General features: G+C 42.2%; 1 protein-coding gene across 1 annotated transcript in view; it reads right to left on the bottom strand.

Annotated features, from left to right (window-relative positions):
* RGL1 (ral guanine nucleotide dissociation stimulator like 1) overlaps positions 1–19,507 on the bottom strand; it is a 79,083-nt gene that overhangs the window by 33,671 nt on the left and 25,905 nt on the right. Inside the window, exons 3-4 of the mRNA XM_037403558.1 lie at positions 16,525–16,733; positions 6,830–6,907 (exon numbers count right to left, since the gene is read on the bottom strand). Of these exons, the coding sequence (XP_037259455.1) occupies positions 6,830–6,907; positions 16,525–16,733 (287 nt within the window). The remainder of the gene's footprint in view (positions 1–6,829; positions 6,908–16,524; positions 16,734–19,507) is intronic.

Below are 19,507 nucleotides of genomic sequence, written 5' to 3'. Positions count from 1 at the left end.
CGGTTGTTTTCATAACTCTCCCACTCTTCCATTGCTTATACTGCCCTGTGTTTGACTCCACTTCTCATGTAACCGCATTGGTTTCTGCTGTTGTTTTAGCTTAATTGGCTTTACTGGAATGAATGCTGATTGTTGCTCTCCCAAATGCATCTTAACTGCTTCCCACCATGCATTTCCCAGGCATCAGAAACTTTCAGCCAATTTTCTTCCATTTGTCTCACATTCTTTTGGTGGCTGTTCTCCTGGAGTACAATGTTTCAGGACCAGTTTTATTCTGGCAGCACTGTAACTGTGCACATTGTTTTCCAGCAGGACTGTTAACTTCAGCAGGAAACAAGACAAGTTTTCTGGCGGGAAGGTCTAAATGCACAACAAGCCATAGGACAATGTTTGTTTATCACTATGAGAAATTCCAAATGCTGCAATATTACAGTAAGTTTTGGTATTTGCTATTTTAATGCAAAGAGGAGGGGTAAACATGCAAGACATGCCATGTGGTAACTGAATGTGTTCCTTCATTTTCTTTATTTGAACTGTTTCACCCGATTGCTGTGGAATGACACAAGGAAATTTCACTTTAGCTTTGAGTTGCTTTGTCTGCAGTTTTCAATTGTGCCACATTCCAAGTGTTAATAACAAATACAGTCCATATTTTGATAATAAAGCAGATGCAACTAGGAGATGACGTTCAAGGCAACGGAAAAAGAAACCCACAAACCCAAGTATTTTGATTCATTTTTGTGGCACGTCATTCATCTGAGGGAGAGCACCACCAATCTACTCCACATCAGCAAACCAAAGCCAGTAGCAGAAGGAAACCACAACCTTATTCTCCAAGAGGAGGCTTGAAAGGACTTCTACTGTTACTGTTACTCAACCTCATTTAGGACTTAAAAGCCTCAGGACTCAGCCGTGGCATTGCTTGGAACTGCAGAAGTGAGTTTGAGGGCTTAAAGCTCTTGTACTTTTTGCACTACACAAATTGTTTCTGCTTCTCATTCAGCTGGTCCAACTCCAGTAAGAATCCTCCCTTTTGCAGTGCTAGGGATGCGAGTATACAATGTAGCCAGGAAAAAAAATAAAGATAATTAAAATCTCCATTTGAAACCTCATACTGCAACCAGGAGACCAGTTTTCTGGTTCTACCACTTTCTCCTTAACATCCTTGAGAAATATAACCTAAACTGAGATTTATAAAAGCTCCTAAACTTTCTTTGGTTTCATCAGGGGAAATGTAAACAATGGAATCTGAACATGGCCCACTGTTTACAGCACAGCATTTCCTTTTCATCGCCTCTGCCCTGGCTGGGGGAAGACGGCACACTTTTTCCTCTCCCCATTATATTTACCAACATGCCTAAAGGGTATCTTTAAAGAAAATGTGCCAATGTTAGACCTCTGGAAAGCAAACAAAATTCATCATCCATGTCCATGGACCAATATGACAACATTGTCTGCCTCTTGAAAAACCTCTCCCACAGGTAATTTCAGGTTCGTACTACTCGTATTTTTGAGTGAGGTCTCCAAGTAACCAGATTCCGTTAACATTAAACTGGTCTTCCCTGAACGCAAACATTGCAGGCAAGCCTGGACTGCCAGGCTGGATGTTTTTCTGTGTGTGTGCTGAGCAGGAATGAATCACTTCTGGGAACTTCACTGACAGAAATCTTTCAAACCCCTGGCAACAAGCTCAGCACCTTTTATTCATGAAGTGTGATGTGCTGCAGCAGCTGTCCAGGTCTCGCAAGCCCAGCAAGTCACCTCAGTGACACAGCCTCAGCACTGTTTCCAGCCTTCACAGTACTCAGAGGCATCTCAGCATCCAGTGAAGCTATTGACTTCCAAAAGCTACAAGCAGCTACAATATTTTATGCTTTTGAAGGCTTGATGGTTTTTTTTCTCTGTCCTCAACCAGTTCCAGCCAGGTCTTTAATGCCTCTATCTTCTGGGAAATAATGATTCTGCTCCTTTAATACATCACCTCCTTAAATTCAAGGAGTCTGTGGTTTGGTTATAGCTGTCTGCCAGCAGTGGATTGCCCAGAGATCAAAATTAACACAATCTTTCAGTAGGAGGAGGGAAATGGAGCACAAATTACTTGACAGGTCATTCTGCATAGAAAACTCAACCTTTTACCAGTGAGTTAAAAGTTAACTGAGGAACTCTCCTGCTCCGAACGGAGATCAGAGTGACCAGGTCCTATCGCCAAGAACATTGTTTCGCACTATCTCACAGGCAACACACACAGCCATCGCAGGAGGACTGAAGTCCCCAGGCAGCATTCGTTGCTTGGCTTGCTGATCCCCTTCCCAAAACATGTAAAGGTGCTTGAGATCCCTTGGACCTGACTATCTCACTTAAGTTTCCCGTGATTCCTGGCTGATAAGGTGCAGAGAGTCTTCACATCAGACACGAGCGAGCGAAAGTACTTTATTTTTCTGCTCTACTTTCCTTCCTCATTTGCTTTTTGCCAGGTAACACGTACCAAACCATACATTTGAAGTATACAGCCTCACTTAAAAACAAAACCATAACTGAATTATAGTACAAATTCTCTACGGTTCATGTAACGTGTACTATCATAAGGACCTCTCTTTAATTCTTAACGTTACTCATCATGCCAATAATTTTTATTTGTTTAATGGTTTCATTCCGAATTGTCACCTGCCTTCGTGTGCTATTGGTACCCTTTTCTTTTTGAAAGCCAACAGAAGTCCTAAGCTAAAAAACATGTCACGAACACAGAGAACTCTGAAAACAGCCACGATTCTAAGATGAGGCAACACCTTACCACAAAAGCATGCAGAACTGAGAAACAGCACCAGCTAATCTTGTTTATATGATGCAAGGAAGCACAAAAAGAACTGCTTACAGGAGGAGATACAGGGTCAAGTTAAGTTACTCCTTACAACTCTCTTATCAGACAATTAAGAGAGGCATGACATCGTATTTCTGGAAACACGGGTTGAAGTCCAACTCACTCAGACATTTGGCTGGAAAATATCTGACCTTTACTGGACTTTATTCTTTTGTTACTTGTGATGACAAACTTTCTGACTGATTGAAAAGTAGCAAGAACTGTGGAAAGCAAACTACTGGGCATGAAAAGCTAAGGTGGATCCTGATACTAAAAAAAACCAACCCACAAAACAAACCAAACCAAAAAAAAAAAAAAAAGCACCATACCAAACAAAGCTGAGAGTCATGCATGGCAGTTCTTTTAAGCTCACAAAACTTTTGATGGCATTCAGACCTTATTCATAACTCCAAACTGCCTGTGTAATTTAAAGTTACAAAATTACAGTACTTTTGTTTAAACTGTGTATTACTGAATGCAGTTCTAAAGCAAAGGGCAATAATAAGAAAAGCCCAAAAGACATTTTGTATTAGATGTAATTAAGTCAGGTCCCTGTTGAAAAATATAAATTTTTTGACCACTCCGGTGGCCAAAAAATGACAGGAATGATGCTTGAGTGAACAGGAGAAAACCCCCTTGGCAGAAAGGATCCGTAGAAGGCATGTTTCCGAACATAGCCAAAGTGATCTTGGGTCAGTAACAACTATATGTCACTGCAACAAGTGTGAGAAGTAATTGCTGGCTCAGCCCCAGAATCTGGAAACACGAGGGCAGGTTTATAGCTCCCACAAGTCTCTCAAACAAGGCTGTGCCACCAGTGCACTTGCAGGTTTTGAGCTACACGAACACTGGCTGGAATACTAAAATAATTTTGTAAAAAAATAATAAAACTTTATGTACATGAGGCATTTTCCTTCTCAAAATATATCACAACTCTGTATTACAAGTACAAAAAACAGAGAGAATTTCATCACAGAGTAGTAACCTGGGGGTTTACAGCACATCACACACAACATAATATTCCTCCCATGCGCACCCTAAGATTTTGCAAAACCCCCTCTCTCCTTTAAAGCTCCACGAGATATTTAAAGAGCCATAAATTCTTCTCCTGCAGTTGTTTTTAACTTCTGTAGTGTTTTTGTGTGACAAACCAGTGGAAATGCTTTAAATTGCATCCCCATTTCTAACGCCTCAAATGGATTTTTAAAGCATCTCAACTGTCATAACAGGAGTCTGACGAATGCAGAAGATCTCTGGCGACAGACCACGCGCTTCCCCAAGAGAGATTTTTCCTCTGAGAAATGCAGAGCTAATGCCAAGAAAAGACATGGCTCTACTGCTTCTTCCTCCTGTTTCTCCAAGTCATATAAAACTCATAGCGTAATTATATTGTGTTTCTGTTCTATGAGAAAAGAGGGTAAATGCAATTATATTGGAATTATCCCAGACAGGAGAAAACCTGAACTACTAGAACTACGTGTTTCACAACAGGACTACAAAAGCCAACCTCTTTTCCAGATACCATTAATCATATCTAAGAGACAAGTAGCCAGAGCAACTGAGAGCAACGGCAGGGAAGTGAATTCACATTTATACGGAATCTGTTAAAACACATATACCTGACAGATTACTTTGTTGACAACTTCATTGTTGAGTTTTCTATAAATAAGTAGCTGGGTAACAGGTATCAAATTCAGACATAAACTGTATCTTACAAGGGCCAAAGGATCAAAATCAGCTGTGCCAACTATGTTAATGAAAATTATGTCAGATAAAACTCATCAGAAGTTGTGTTACCACAGGAACAGGACCACAGACTCCGCTCATTTGTCAGCCCCTGGCTGTGCAAAGGCACTACAAGATCATTACACGCCCAGAGGGGAGACAGCATTGATGCAGCAGGAAGCGATTAGGCAGGGGGTATATGATAAACTATGGGTGTGCCAGTAGGGAAACAATTCCATTAAAAAAAAAAACCCAAACCAAAAAACAAACATGTTCCTACTAAATGCTATTTCACTTGCATGCTCACCTCCAAGTCTAACAAAAAAATTGATGCATTTTGGTCCAAAGCCTGAGTGGCACTAACATCAAGACCACTTTCACCCCTTTTCTCTCCAACTCATAATCAAGCTCCGTTGGGTCCATGAAAAAGCAGCTGAAGGATTAATCCCAACGTGATCTATGCTGGTGAAATTATCTTCCTCATCTGCAATATAAATCCTTAATCTGTTTTGCAGGAAGGGTACTGCTTTAGCTCACATCTTGTGGCTGGACTGAATGAGATAGAGGGAGGTCAAATGGGTTGCCCAAAGTTGGAAGAGGCCCCAGAGCTCATTTTGGATGGAAGTGTGGGAACCTGCTGGCTGCCTGTTACTGCCTCTGCCCACTACATAATACCGCCTTCTTGGTGCTTGGTCTTCCAAGCTGTTCTTTGATGAGCTCTCGTGGTAGAACGAGAGAAACATATTGACAGCTCTCTATTACACTAGCCAGGAAAGAACCGGGGAACTGAGCTCCCACGTCAAATCTCATGGAGCAAGAGAAACAGCCCAAATCATAAGAGCTTGTAGCTTTCTGTCCTTGCTAATAGCTAAAAAAATAAAACTAACAAGCGATACTTTGTTTCTAATGAAGCCTTTGAGAATTCTGTATCATTTACAGACGTTAATTAAGCGCTACATGTCTTCTGCAGTCAAGCAAGCGCACTCCATTGTGTTTTCAGAGACAGCCACTGAAACGCTCACAGCCAAGGAGTTGTTTTTTACTTTAGTGGTTACACAAAACAATATCCACATGGGTAACAGAAGGCAAAGTGACCCCACTCTCTAACCACCCCATTCCGAGAACGGAGGACGGAAAGGTGGTCAGTATGTCCATGGCACATTTCTGGACTGGGGATATTGGAACCGCTTTCAGCCAGACTCAAACCCCTCCTATCCCACAACACACAAGCCATCATAAAAGCACGGAGGTAAGCAGTGGGAAGGCCAGGCCAAATACCGTAGAAAAAAATGTTAAATTTGAATCAACAGTCTGCCTAACTCTCAGGAATGAAAATACTGCCGTGTATTTCTCAGTCTTGACTGGACTGTGTATCTCATGATAGAAGAGTTCAACAATTTTCTTCCACCTCAAAACAAAAGGAAACTAAAGGCTGCTTCTTCAATTACACCTTGAGAAATCAGTGCAGTGGTAAAAAATATTAAGGGTTTCTTAACTGGCAAAAGCTGAGGTAAATTCATAGAAAACTGATCTTCAGTAACGCTGACAAGAATCAAGCATCTTCGTACTGTAATCAAATATAACAATGCAGCTATGTTCTACTGCCACAATGCATGCAAACCACAGATCACACAGATGCCAAAGGACAAATGCTGATGACTTAAGGCACATTTTACACCCAGATGTCTAAAGATAAAATGCAGTTTCATATGATGTTAGGAGGATAACCAAACCACTTCCCCCCCCCCCCCCCATTTAAACAGCTTTGCTATTTTTCTTGCAATTTAGGATGACTTCATAATTCAAATTTCACTCTAAAAGCAACACTGTAAATCATAGGGGCACTAATGGAAACGATACATGCAAACACGTGGCGCCTGAGACAACCTCAGCTTCTTTCGTCTGCAGACACTGCTGTAATGCACAATAAAATCAGTCATAACCAATAATCATTTACTGCCGTAGATAAGGCAGGGGAAACAAACACTCCTTGTTTAATCAACAAAACGTTGGCCTAGATGTGTTCATCCCATGTTTAATTTTCAGACAATTTCTCTGACAGAAAGATCTCTGGGTTATATTATTGGATACGTTACGAGACAATTGATAGTTGGCCTTTACACAAGCTTGTTTAAGCAAGCAAGCAGCGTGGTGAATTTTCAAAGGGAACAGCAGCGCTGCTGCCCACATCCCCCTCGAGAGCCAGCCCCAGCCGGGGCTTGCTGTACAGTGCAAAACCTCACTTACGTCCTGAGTTCCGTGCTGGGTTCGGAGTAAATCTTGTTTCCATCTTCTTCACAGCTTGAAATCTCGAAGTTTCCATACCTGAAAAAGGAGACGGGTGTTCAGAGGAGCCTCTATCGAATAAAGGGAAATCCCAAATAGCATAATTCATATACATTTTTATACATATACTGTATAATGTACATAATGTACAAAATAAAATACGTATATATACAAATAATATACATAATTATCGAACAACCAGAAAGCGTTTCTAGCTCAAACTACAAATATGGAAGCTAACAGCTGGGCAAGATTAAGGAGCTTGAAAATTATTTTGTTTAGGAGGGGAAAAAAATTCTAAAGAGACAGCAAGGATCTTTCAACCTAATTTGTTAATTTATATGAAGCAGCCTGCACACAGGAGGCATCAACCACAGCTCCAAGACCTCTGTTCGTGCCTTCCTTCGCTCCATCCTTTTCCAGAGCATTTCCCCAAGCGTTTCTCCAATACAGCTTCTGTCTCTCTAGCACGTGCCATTCCTTCTAACTCCAAGCGTGATTTCACACAAAGTTTTTTCCAGGTGGCAAGTGCCCGCTTGTGCCAAAACTACTGAAGCAGTTGTCACGAGTGGGAATGGCCCGTGGCGCTGTGAAGGTGCCACTGGGAAAGAGAAAACCGTGGGCACAACGCCAACAGTGCAAAGCAAAACCTCCCTCCTGCAGGCAGTGCCTGTGCCTTGAAGGCAGGATTATGCGCTTGGTTCTCAGCGCAGCGCCCATTGTTCCAGACATACAGCTCCATAAAGGATTTCATGGTTCCTTACAGGCAGCTTTAACAAAGGCAGACAATTAGGCACAGCCTAGAATAAGGCAAACTGATTTTACACATTCTGTGCTCAACTAATTGTGTCAGGCACCTGCAATTAACCTGAACAGTTCGGGGAACAAGTGCAACTTTAAGTGTTTGTGCTACAACATCCTAGTAGCATCAGAGAAAGTAGAGCAGGCTGTCGCTGCGTCCAGAAGGTTCAGGTCAGAACTGTAACAAATCCATCCAGAGTATTTCAAGGGATAAAAATAAGAGGTGGTAGTTTTATGCTCTTCTAAAGTATCAGTCTAAGGCTTCATACGTAAGAATCCCAGAGCTGTACAGAAACAAGTACCACGGAATTCCAGCTCACTCTCACCAGCAGACCTGCTAGCTGGTAAAGAACCATCCAGCACCGCTCATACCGATACTCTGCCCCAGCACGGCTCACAACCTCAGAACTCCACAATCAAACAAGAACTTAAGTGTCAACAGTCTTTTATGACCAGGGCTCAATGTTGGACAATTCCACTGCGGGCAGGGAAGCTGAGGCAGAGGGACACCGAGGGCATGCACGCACAGCAAGGGACACCCAGACTAATAACGGCAAACAAGTAACCCCTCTGAGAGAGGCGGCGCAGCCACAGCCCTAAGGAGGTCAGCTTCGGCTTACTTAGCCTCGAGAGTACCGCACTAACCCCTCCTGCCGCGTCTGGAACGGCTCATTTAAAACCAGATCTTGCATCTCCAACTACATTGCAGGTGGTCATAACAAAAATTATTTGCTCCAGTTGTTACTGCATATCGGCGACAAGCTGAGAACAAAACCATGACTGCCTGAGCCCCGTAGCTTAGTCTGACCAACACGCTGTCCCCCATCCAACCCAGGTCCCTGCACCAGCGGTGGAGACTTCAGAAATCTCAGCATTTGATCTGTCCGGAACAAACAAACAAACAAAAAGGCGTAACACATGCATAAAAACTTGCAAACAGGTTTTAAAGGGTCTAAATTTTTCTCTGTCATTCTGAAACAATCCCGCTTGGTCCTATAAGGCAGCAGAAGTGTCAGAGTAGGTTTTAAGGGCTTCTTAAAACAGAAAGGGTCCTTAGGAAACTGAGGTACATACAGGATAACCCATTTTGCCATTGAAGTTTCACAGAGCTAATCCAAAATCTAACAAAAAAATATGCTTGGCTAAACTGACAAGTGGGGTAAGAACCCAGGTCTGAACACGCCGAATAACACCTCAGTCCCTCGGTGGTCACAGTGAACCACACCAGGAGTATTCACAGAAGAACCACTGCTTGCTACAAGAATGGCTGTCAATCTTGTTCAGAAATTTTTTGGTCTTATCAGTGGCCTCTGTGCTTTCTCCTGTATTCTCCCAAGCAATTTCACACCCTGCCCATGCTCCTTTTATTGGGATCAGCACTACTGAAGCTGTAAAACTGAACAGATACCTTCTTTCCCACTCTCAGCTATGCCCGAATTCACCACTTAATCCTACCTGGTCTCTCTCAGCTCTCAGCCCTACCCTAAACGCTCATTACCAGCCTTTGCAATTCAAAGTGAATGCAATTAACTATTTGAGATACTTCCCACCGCTTTACTGCAAGGATGGAATAAATCAGAGGAGCCTTAAGAACAATACTTCCAACACTTTGCTAAGCTAAAGTGTAGAGATTAACTTATTTTTATTAGAGTTAACTCTATTGGTTTCAATATTTGCTCCTGCAGACCTGTAAATTGTTCTGCGTTTCCAAATACTATAATCCTAGGAAACATCTCGTCTTACTAAGAAGACAGAAAAAGAGCATAAGGGGGATATTTAGAGAACCATGTTGACACCTCAGTGGAGATTGCCCAGGACAGAACGGAGACATGCTGCTGATTCAATGTTCATTCCATGCCATGATGGCTGCTCCCATCCTGGTGCTAAGAGTGCTTTTACTCCCCACTGCCATTTGCTAGGGAAGATGGCTAAAATACGTCTTGACCAACAGACCAAAGATATTTTTCTCCCTGCTGGGAGAAATATGCCAAGAAAGCTTCAGGTTTTGAATAAAAATTAAATTTTTATATTAATAATTTTTCAAAACTTGTCATTAATTCTTAGAGCAGAATTTATTGAGATTACTTACAATGCCATTGTCCTAGTATTGTATTAAATATAAAATCTGTATTTGCAGAACAGTAGGCATTTGCATTTAAATCCCACTAGAGAAATACATGTTGATTTTTATAATAGAAATCCGTAACACAGTAATAAAGAGCAGGCAATTTTCTGTACAAAACTGGAGAAGTATATAACGCTTCGTTATACTGCCAGATGTAAACCTCTGTCTATCTCTCAACGCAAGAGCTCTGCATGAATAACAGGTCATTAAATACGGGTTAGGAGGAGTTAATGATACATCTGATGTAAAGAACAGCGTTTCTGCAGACTTCCACTGCTCTGTTCTCACCAGCTCCTGGACAAAGAGCCATTCACTACCCAGCCTTGTATGAATGCTTTGCATACAAAAAGAGACACGATAAACAAAAGGATCCTGTAGCCCACAGAACTTTTCAGCCTTGCTTGGCATTTGGAAAGTTATAGACTCCACTCAAAGGGACTGACTAAGCAAATGAGACCAGAATGTAATGGGTAGTACTGAATATTGAAATACTGAAAAACAGAGTAGCAAATGCACCCCTGCATCTCTGTTAAGAAGGGAAGGGGAGAAGAGGAAGGAAAATACTCCTTGAATAGCTAGGAAATAATAAGGAAAGGTGGCCCTCCATGAAAGCCTCCCCCCCCCCCCCCCCCCCCAAAGCCACAAATAAGGCTTGTAAGCACTGAAACAAGCAACTTGGAAGCACAGATACTCAGCAAGAATCAGAAGGTGTTTTGAATCACAAACAGAATCATGGAAATGAAATTGCTGCTTTGAATAGACAAATCACCTGGTATGTAGGAAAACAACAGAGGAAAGAATAGAGGCTACAGCAACAACTGTGAGCCAAATGCCATATAAAGATACTGTCCCAAAACACGCGGCTCTGCTACCAAAGGCTCCATGCTTTCAGTGTCCCCTCTCCAACTTCATTTTCCTCTCCATTTACCCTCTATCCAGCCATCCTCCAGCAAAAGGAAAAAACCTGAAAATGTAAAACTAACTTGTTATTTGCTGTCATTAGCCGGCTCTAGCTCTCCCACCAAACAGCATCAATTCCCTTCTCCATAAGCTCCTCAAGACAGGGACCAATTGCTGCCTCATCTGTGACCGTGCCAAGCACAGCACGGCCCTGCTTTTAAGCTCCACTGCAAGGAACACGATTACCAGGACAAAATAAAATACGTAAGAAAGGAACTTGGACTGCCTCTGCTCTCATATGGACAGCTAAACAACTTTGGCTTCCGTTACACTTGTGAGCAGTTAATTCCACAGCGCACCCAGCAATGCTGGGGATCCCAAAGGATCTCTGCGGAAGCATCCGGCTGTATCCTCACACCCAGGGGCAGGAGGAGCTGGTCTCCTTTTCCTCTCTCCAGGAACTTCCATCCAGAGTTTTCACATCCAAATGGCAACAAGATTCTTTTCCTTTTAAATCTCCCTACCCACTTCTATCAAACAAAAAGAAAATATCAGAACATACAGTGTTAAAGGCTTGGCAGGTTTTCAAAGCTGTCTGCTGCATTTAGATGCCAGACTTCCATGAATACTAAAGGGATGTGGATGTCCAATTACTCTTCGAGAGCTTTGAAAATACAAGTCATCCCCCTCACTTTTCAACATACCAGCTTATGCTCAAGATTTTGTTTAGTTTGATTTCTACTCTATGTTAGAAGAAAACCTTTATAGGCTGAATCCAGCTAAAAGAATGAAAAGGGCTCCAGTCTCAAATTTAATCAGAAGCAAAAGCTTTAAGTCAGGGGAGGAAAGAAAAAAAAAAAAAACCCACAAAAATAAAAAGAACAGATTTATTCACTATCTCCAAAAAGTGTTACAAGTTACTCAGAGAGCAAATAGCACATCCCTGGTGTTACTACAGACAGAAGTTATCAAAGGGCCCAACGTAAAGTCCATTACAATAAGTAGCACAGCGCTAAAAGCCCGATCAGTATCTTCTGACTGAAACACAGGGAACTGCATCTGCCTTAAAATATTCTGAACTGTACATTAACAATTTAAACCTTTTCATATGCCTTGTTCGACACTTCCTGTGACTTCACTGCACTGGATGTATCGTAGGGCAGAAACGAACTCGAGCTGCGCTCCCCTCTGCCCCGTTGGTTTGTGCATGGCCACAATGACCATACCGCTGGTGACAGTGACCGTGGGAGTCACGCTGCGAGGACCAGCACCGTGAAGCTGGGCGATTCCTGTTAAATACAGGATCTTAAGTACAGCATCTCCTTTTTTTATCTGCCTCTGTCACTCAGGGAAAAGCATCTTGTCTTTTTTGGACAGAATAAATGTTTCATGCCCCAGATTCAGTTAAACACTTGCACTGCTTGGACAGGACACTCTGCAGACAACATCAAATGACCAGCAGGTATCCCCACACACTTAGGGTGCAATAAATCCAGATTTCCAAGGACACTTTCCTAAGAGTCCCAGGACTCTCTTGGTCTAATCTGGATTTACTTATGTCTAACACAGAGAATTCTGCAGCACTCCCTCTGAGGGGTGTATCCAACATAAACAGAATGCATGGGACTTGAGGGTGATCCAGCTTCCACACATAAATTTCAGAGGAAGTTGGTCGATGTCTATGTTCCTACAAAAAATAATATTCTACAACTAGGAAATGCAGATGCTGCTTCCTCCTACTCTATGTTGAGTTGGAAGGGCCTTTTTCAGTCTGGCCACATCACTGTTCTCCCTTGGACCAAACAGCAAAAGTTTAGTATTGCCACTCGTGATCCTTCCCTTACTCCACAGACCTGCTCTATCACCCAGAATAAGGAACAGGGCTCAAGCTTTTCACATGAAACCAAAAATCACAACCAATGCCAAAATCTTACTTGGTTTCTTTTGGGTTTTTTGGGGGGGTTTTTTTGTGGTTTTTTTTTTAAGAGACTGCCCTCTTCATTACTTTTTTGCTTCACTGGAAAACAAAATACAAGTACTTATAAAGCACAGGTTATGCACTGACACCCACTTTGGTCTCCATACTGTTATTATTAACAAGTATCACTAACAAGAAAGTTGCAGAGTCTTTGCTACTTGTTCTGAACTAATGCGGAGATGAAAACTAAGCCAGTTAAATTCAATTACTACCCATTTCTTTTTAATTTCTCATTACAATTTCTGTTTTTCTTCACAAGTCCGTATATTCCACAGCTGCATGTAAATCATTCCAACTTTCATAGCTTCAGTTTCATCTATATTTTGTCCCAAGCCGTAAAATTCTAGATCATCCATTATATTCAAAAAGCCATGGGAAACATCCACGGACTCTTAAACACTACACTCCTACGATTTGTGAGAGGGGAAGGAAGCGGTGACCTCCTAGGATTTCCTGTGGATTCTATCATTTGTTACAAAAGGCTGGGGATAATGTTGACAAGGCCAGGCAGCCTGTTACAACGTGCTTTCAGAGGTACACAAGCCAGCAAGACCAGAACTGGGCTCAGAAAATAAAGTTCTGTTCTATGAAGACTTTCCCCCCCGATGCTTTCTTGCCCTTTTCTGACATTTTCCCCTCTTTAAAGCAGCAGCAGAGGAGGAGGACAGGGCCAGCTTCCTTACGAATCATGCATGCTCCAGACTTGCTGCTGCTCTAAACAACTGGATTACCCAAACCTAGCTGAGATGTTGCTGCAAATACCACTTGGGCTATTTGTTTGAAGCAAAACTGCAGTAGCTAGACTTCCCTTATTCTCCCCTCGCACCCTCAAAGCCAGCCACAGAGAATGTCCATCCTTAAAGCAGGGTTTCTACCATGCCAGCACGTTAGCAAAGACCAACGGGACAGGAACTCAGTCTCTCCAAGACCCCAAGGACACAGCAGCGCACAAGTCTGGCCCAAGATCTTCCCCTCGACCAGCAGTCAACCATGCAGTGAATGACAAGCACATCATCTTTAGAAGATGACACCTGTTTTCCTGTTCATTCCTGCTTGAATGCTCAAATGAAATCCCTTACAAACCGGCTACGCACACATTGCAAAGCAGAGTTAGCCCTGTCTGCTCAATTTCTTTTCCAACCAACGCTGGTTTTTCCCTCCTCTGATACACTCCTGAGAAAATGCAAGAGACTCAGAAGGCAGACTTGCCACTTCTTTTGTGCTGCAATCCAATTGCAATATTACTGATCTAATTCCCAGATACAAAAAATATTAAGAACTTAGTTGTAGAGTTAACTGAACTAAATTGCACCAGACATACAATTTATAGAAATCTTTACTGCATGGAGCTGGCATTTTCACAGGAGCCCACAGAGTTTAGACATCTCGTGACCAATGACTCTCAGAAAACAAGTACATACTTTTTTCAGGTTGTTTTAAAAATCCTATAATTAATACTTACACCAAACAAAACAATACAGAAACAGAAACTAAAGGCCAGGATGATGAACTTCATTAAGATCTTGAGTTCTTCCCCCTCTCAAATCCCTGATCTTTGAGTACCTGATTTTAGAACCTCAGTGTTTCACTAATTTTATATATTTCTATTTTTAGACTGCTATGATCCTTTTCACTAAGGGAAAATATGGGAAGAAAACAGAACTGTGGCTAGAGGACTCTACAAACTTCAGTGCAAAAGCAAGGCTCTCAAAAGACTTTTTAATCATCCTTATAACAGCACAGCCTAACAGAGTCTGAACATCTTAAAGGCTAGTGATGAAACACCACAAAACAATCCAAACCCTAACAAGGCTAATGGATGGTAGGATGGACTGCTGTTTCAATGGATTACCCCTTTAGCCCAACTCAAGTTTAAAATGCTCCAATCCTCAATTACAGAGAGATTTAATTATTTCAATAGTCACTGAAGGGCTGGATTGACAATTCGAGAGAGCAACAGCCCTTAAGTGCAAAGGGGGAAAAGCACAAGCCGGGACACAGCAGCTGAACGTCTCTTCCCATGCCCCAGTTCAGCCAGACCCCCAGCAGCACCCACAGCTTGGCTTCTTGGCCATAACCACCTGGAGCACCCACTGAATCCAGCCAGGTGAGGTGATCAAGAGGAAAAGATCCAGACACCTGCACATGAAAATCACCTGCCCCATACAAGGGTTAGACACGCAGAGTCCCCTGCACAGAAGCACAGATGAGGACAGAACAGCCCAACAGCTGCAAGACCCCGTCCCTAGTCCTGCCTGAGGGCTCTGCACCGACCGAAGAGCCAGCCCACCAAAAAGGACCCAAGGCAGCCTCCCAGCATCAGTAACTTCTCTCCAAAACCAGCACGCACCTTAACAGATTTAATAGCAGGTTCTAAACTTGCTTGTCAGACACACAGGATCTTTTATAATTACACAGATTAAGTGCAATATAAGAATTGCTCTTTGCATAACGGTTTTCTGCCTCCCAAGGACAGCAAAAAACAACTAGATAGGGACATGTAAAAATATGGATGTGTGAAAACCCAGGCTGAATTCCAAACTCACTGCGAGCTGAACCCTCACTCTCTCTCTGGCTCAGTATGCTCTCCATAAGTATCTGCGTATTAGTCTACGCCTCTCACTGTTTTTCTTTATCATCTGTTCACAGTAGAGGGTCTTCTGGGTGGGGCTGTTGCAAACAATTCTAGGCATGTTTGTACAGTGATTTGTAAAATGAGGTCACGGTCTCAGGTGGGACATTTATTTGCATGACCGAAGTACCTCAGTAATAGAGAAATAAGAATGGAAACCACTAAAAATCAAAACTATGTTGAACTGGGTGGGGACTGCACATAAAGATGCTTTTTGGGCATTTAAACAGGATACATGAATGTACTGTAAGATAAAATAAGCTGTCTTAAGACAACTTAAGAACCTTTAATTGAGAAGCGAGATGTTTAGAGCCACCTTTGACTGAGTGATTCACATTATTTGAGCTACTCGCAACTTCTCATTGATTACAGAAAGAAAATTTCCCTAGATACACATCAATTAATACGTAAGAACCCCAAAAGAGCAGTCTGGCAACCCACCAACACAAAGCAACAAAAACTGCACTGTTAGGGGAATGATATTTAAAATAGCCATATTGGGCAAAGCATCCTTGCAAAGGCTACTATTCTAGCTATTCTAACTTTTTCTGTTAAAAATGTATCTTTATAAAGTAAGTCTTTATAAAGTATAGAATTCAGAGTGAGAAAGCTAGTGTTGTGCTTTCTAAGCATTTATACGGAATAGCAGGCATGATTTAACAGTCTTACCGTAAAAGCTATTCTTACAACATCAAGCAGTTCTCATGCTGTCTGCAAAAATTTACAACTGCATGTTCATGTGAAGTAACAGAAGGGGATAGTGAATACTTTCTCCCGTTTATACAACCCCTGTTTCAAATCAGCAGCCCCCAAACAGGAGAGTTAAGTCTGAAAACATCAGTATCAGCAAAACATAGGAATCTGTTCTAGGCATGACTTTGCAGCCCACACATTCTTTTTTTTTTTTTTCGGGGGAGCGGGGGGCAAAAGCTGTATTTATTTTCTTGTGTCGGTCCCAGTTTGGTTCCGTAGCAGTCGGGCATGGCACACTTTCCCTACCTGGTGACTATGCTACAATGAGAGTTGGGGTAAGGGCAGCATGCATTTACACATTCTACGTTTCTGCTGAAATTCTGAATCTTGTAGTATTCTTGACACCTGTTCATTGGGTTATTATACCCATCCACTAAAAGGAATGGAAGAAATTCCTGATGGCTTCCTTACGACATCCCCCTCTCGTGTAAAAGATGGCTCATTTTCCATTATATATTGGCTCTTACCGGTCAAGGAGAAGATCCAGTACTTCCTTAGCAGAAGCAAAGGCTTGGTAAGTTGACAGAAAGATGCTAACATAGGTAAAATCATTATCTCCAAAAGCTGTCACAAGGTTCTCCACCAGTTTCTCCAGAGTTCCAGATTTTATTGTCCTGATCTTGCATGTCTCATACTGGCTGACAGTATGTTCTGGAGGTAACTGGTCTTCTTCAACCTACAACGTTGAAACAAAGCACAAAAATCAGACAGAAGCCAGATCCCTGACACAGCTTCCACAATGAAACAGATTAAATTCCATCTTTTCACAGGAATAGTCCATCTTTAATTACTAATGATTTTTTCCATTTTGGTTCTCCAAACACCAAGTGCTGTATCAAATAAGGGAGGCTTTTAGTAAGTTTAGATTTATTTTTCTGACATGCTCCACAAAGTATTTTGGAGTCTGACTGCTATCAAGTTATCTTATGATCCCATCATATATTGTTATCTAAAAATAAATCTATTATCCCAGAAAGAATGATATTACTGGAGGGAAAAATAGTGGTAGTTCAGAGTCTCAATTTCTGAATAAACATAAAAACTGACCACAACTTTAGCATTAGCACTTGTGATTCCCTTGCTGAAAAACCAGCTTGGGGCTGCCACACAGAACCTAAGGTCACAAGCATGTTTGGATGTGAAACATACTTTTCTGAGGAAGGTGTCAAAGCCATCTTGCAAACACGTCCTTATAACATTTCAATTTTCTCTTACAGTTTCCATTTGGCACAATATTTGTCAACAAATCTAGGGTTTGGTGTCGGGGGTGTATGCGGGTTTTTAAACAGCATTTGTTTTTAATGCCTACAGCCTGCTTTAACTCTGAAATAACTAAAAAGTTCCTTTAAATTCTGCCACTCTTTAGAGGATGGTTCAACTAGTTTAAATACTTGTCAAATATGTGTGATAAAAAAATATTCAAAAATGGGATTATCAATAAAAAACATAACAAGAGCAAGCTAACAAAAAACTTCTCCCTACTGTTTGAGCTGGCTGTCCCTGGGGAGGAACATTCCCACCACCACCATCAGAAAGGCTGAACTCCACAGATGCAGCACGGGGAAGCGCACGGTTCCCCTTCCCTTGCTGCTGTGTAACAGGGACCAACCCGACTGATGTACTGCATCCTCAGCTGGAGGAAAACATGCTGTGATGCACCTGCTCTTCTGCCTTGGCCACAATTACAGCATGTGCATAATCACTACTGTCACACAGCACCAGCGCTAATAAAACTCCAGCAACAAAAAAGTTATTTTCCCTGAGAGTAAGAAATAGCTTCAGCCCATATGAGTGGCTGCAACCGTAAGTGAAAAGAAAAACCCTGTCAAAAATTCCCAGAGACCACGATGATTTATGTAAATAAACTATTGGAAGGTCATCTGAATGAATGAAATATCTTTTTGCAGTATAGTTACTTTTATTCACATTTCCTGAGTTTAGAAAGTATTTTCAGGCAAGTCTCGTACCTAGCTAGAATGAATGGCATCACGCAAAGGAAAAATCAGGCCACCGTGAAGTATTTCAAGACTGTGAAAAAACCGAACCTTTTAGGTTAGATCACATATATCAGTAGAAAAATACTACAGGAAATCAACACATACTGGGCATGAACACCCAACAGCCCAGCTTAGTCTTTGCATCACCAATTCTCCTGCAGTTTCAGGATAAAAACCAAGAAGTTCAACCTATTTTCATCGCAGCATTATTCCACTGCAAATTCCCTCCTTATACACCCACAGCAAGCTTTCAGCTGGGACTGCTGCGGTGGTTCTCTTCCAAATCCCAGCCTTCCCCTCCTGGGTAACGGCTTCTGCTACAGCAGGGCAGCAGGTAGTAACGGTGTATCACCTGGTCAGGCTTCCCCGCCTTACAGCAATATTTTATACAGCTCTTCTGGGTTTTGAATATTGAGTATTTATACAGAATGAGAGACTCCCCCCAAGCAACAGTAAAATACATATTGTGGGTTTCTTCATGGTTCCTTGACAAGACGTCTCAAATTCACCCCGACAGAACACCACCAGGACTGAACACGCAGTTCAGACACACGGCCAGTTTGACCGCAAGTTCTGCTCCACAAACTGCCTCCTGAGCCAGGAGTTCGAAGCAACAAGGCCAACAATATTCCAGCATTAACACACCACCTTGGTACTGAACCGAGGACATGAAGACAGCATGTTAATGACTTACAGTCACTACTGGCTCTGGCTTGGCATGCTGACAAAACGCAAAGAAAAAAATTCACCCAGACATGAGATAATTAGGAACAGATAACCCACCCACCTAATATTTACATCACTACCTTCCATTGCTTTTGAATTATTTCTACTAGATACTCCTTTTTGTTTTAAACAATACAGATGCTTTAATATTATCCTAAATCTCTGCTACCCTTGCATGAGGATATCTCATTTCCCAGCTTAACGAGGTCCAACTAACTCTTGCTGTTACATTGAAACAAAACCTGCTGTCTGTATGGAAAAAACAGACTACATGGGGAAAGAAAAAATAGGAATAATATCAGTACCCTACAGTGTTCTGGAATTCCCAATAAGTGGGCACAGGCACAGTTTCTTTGGCAGAAAAGCGCCTCTGTGTCTGTAGGAAGCCCTGGAAGAGGCAGGAGCATCCTGTAGGATCAAGACATGAGGACCTGTCAACAGGCTGTGAAGAGCATAGACACAGTAGGTAAGCAGAGGTCCTGGGAAACTCAGAGCCACGTCTCCACTGCAAAATGCCACCATCTCATATTGAGTTTAAGCCATCGAAAAGGGCCCAGAGGTTCTTTTCTGCCCAGCTGCTACAGCAAACTGGGCTCGGAAAGTGGTCCAGCCAAAACGGAGCCCTTCACATGGCAGGGTCAGGTTTAAGCCGGACAAGTTTCCCCACCTTGTTCACCCTACGGCGGCAGAAACACACGTAGTGACACAGGGAAAAACAAGCTTGGGT

The sequence above is a fragment of the Falco rusticolus genome, chromosome 11 (assembly GCF_015220075.1).
Source record: "Falco rusticolus isolate bFalRus1 chromosome 11, bFalRus1.pri, whole genome shotgun sequence".
Classification (NCBI taxonomy): Eukaryota; Metazoa; Chordata; class Aves; order Falconiformes; family Falconidae; genus Falco; species Falco rusticolus.
Note: the sequence above shows the minus strand (reverse complement) of the source record. Positions and strands in the feature narration are given on the sequence as shown.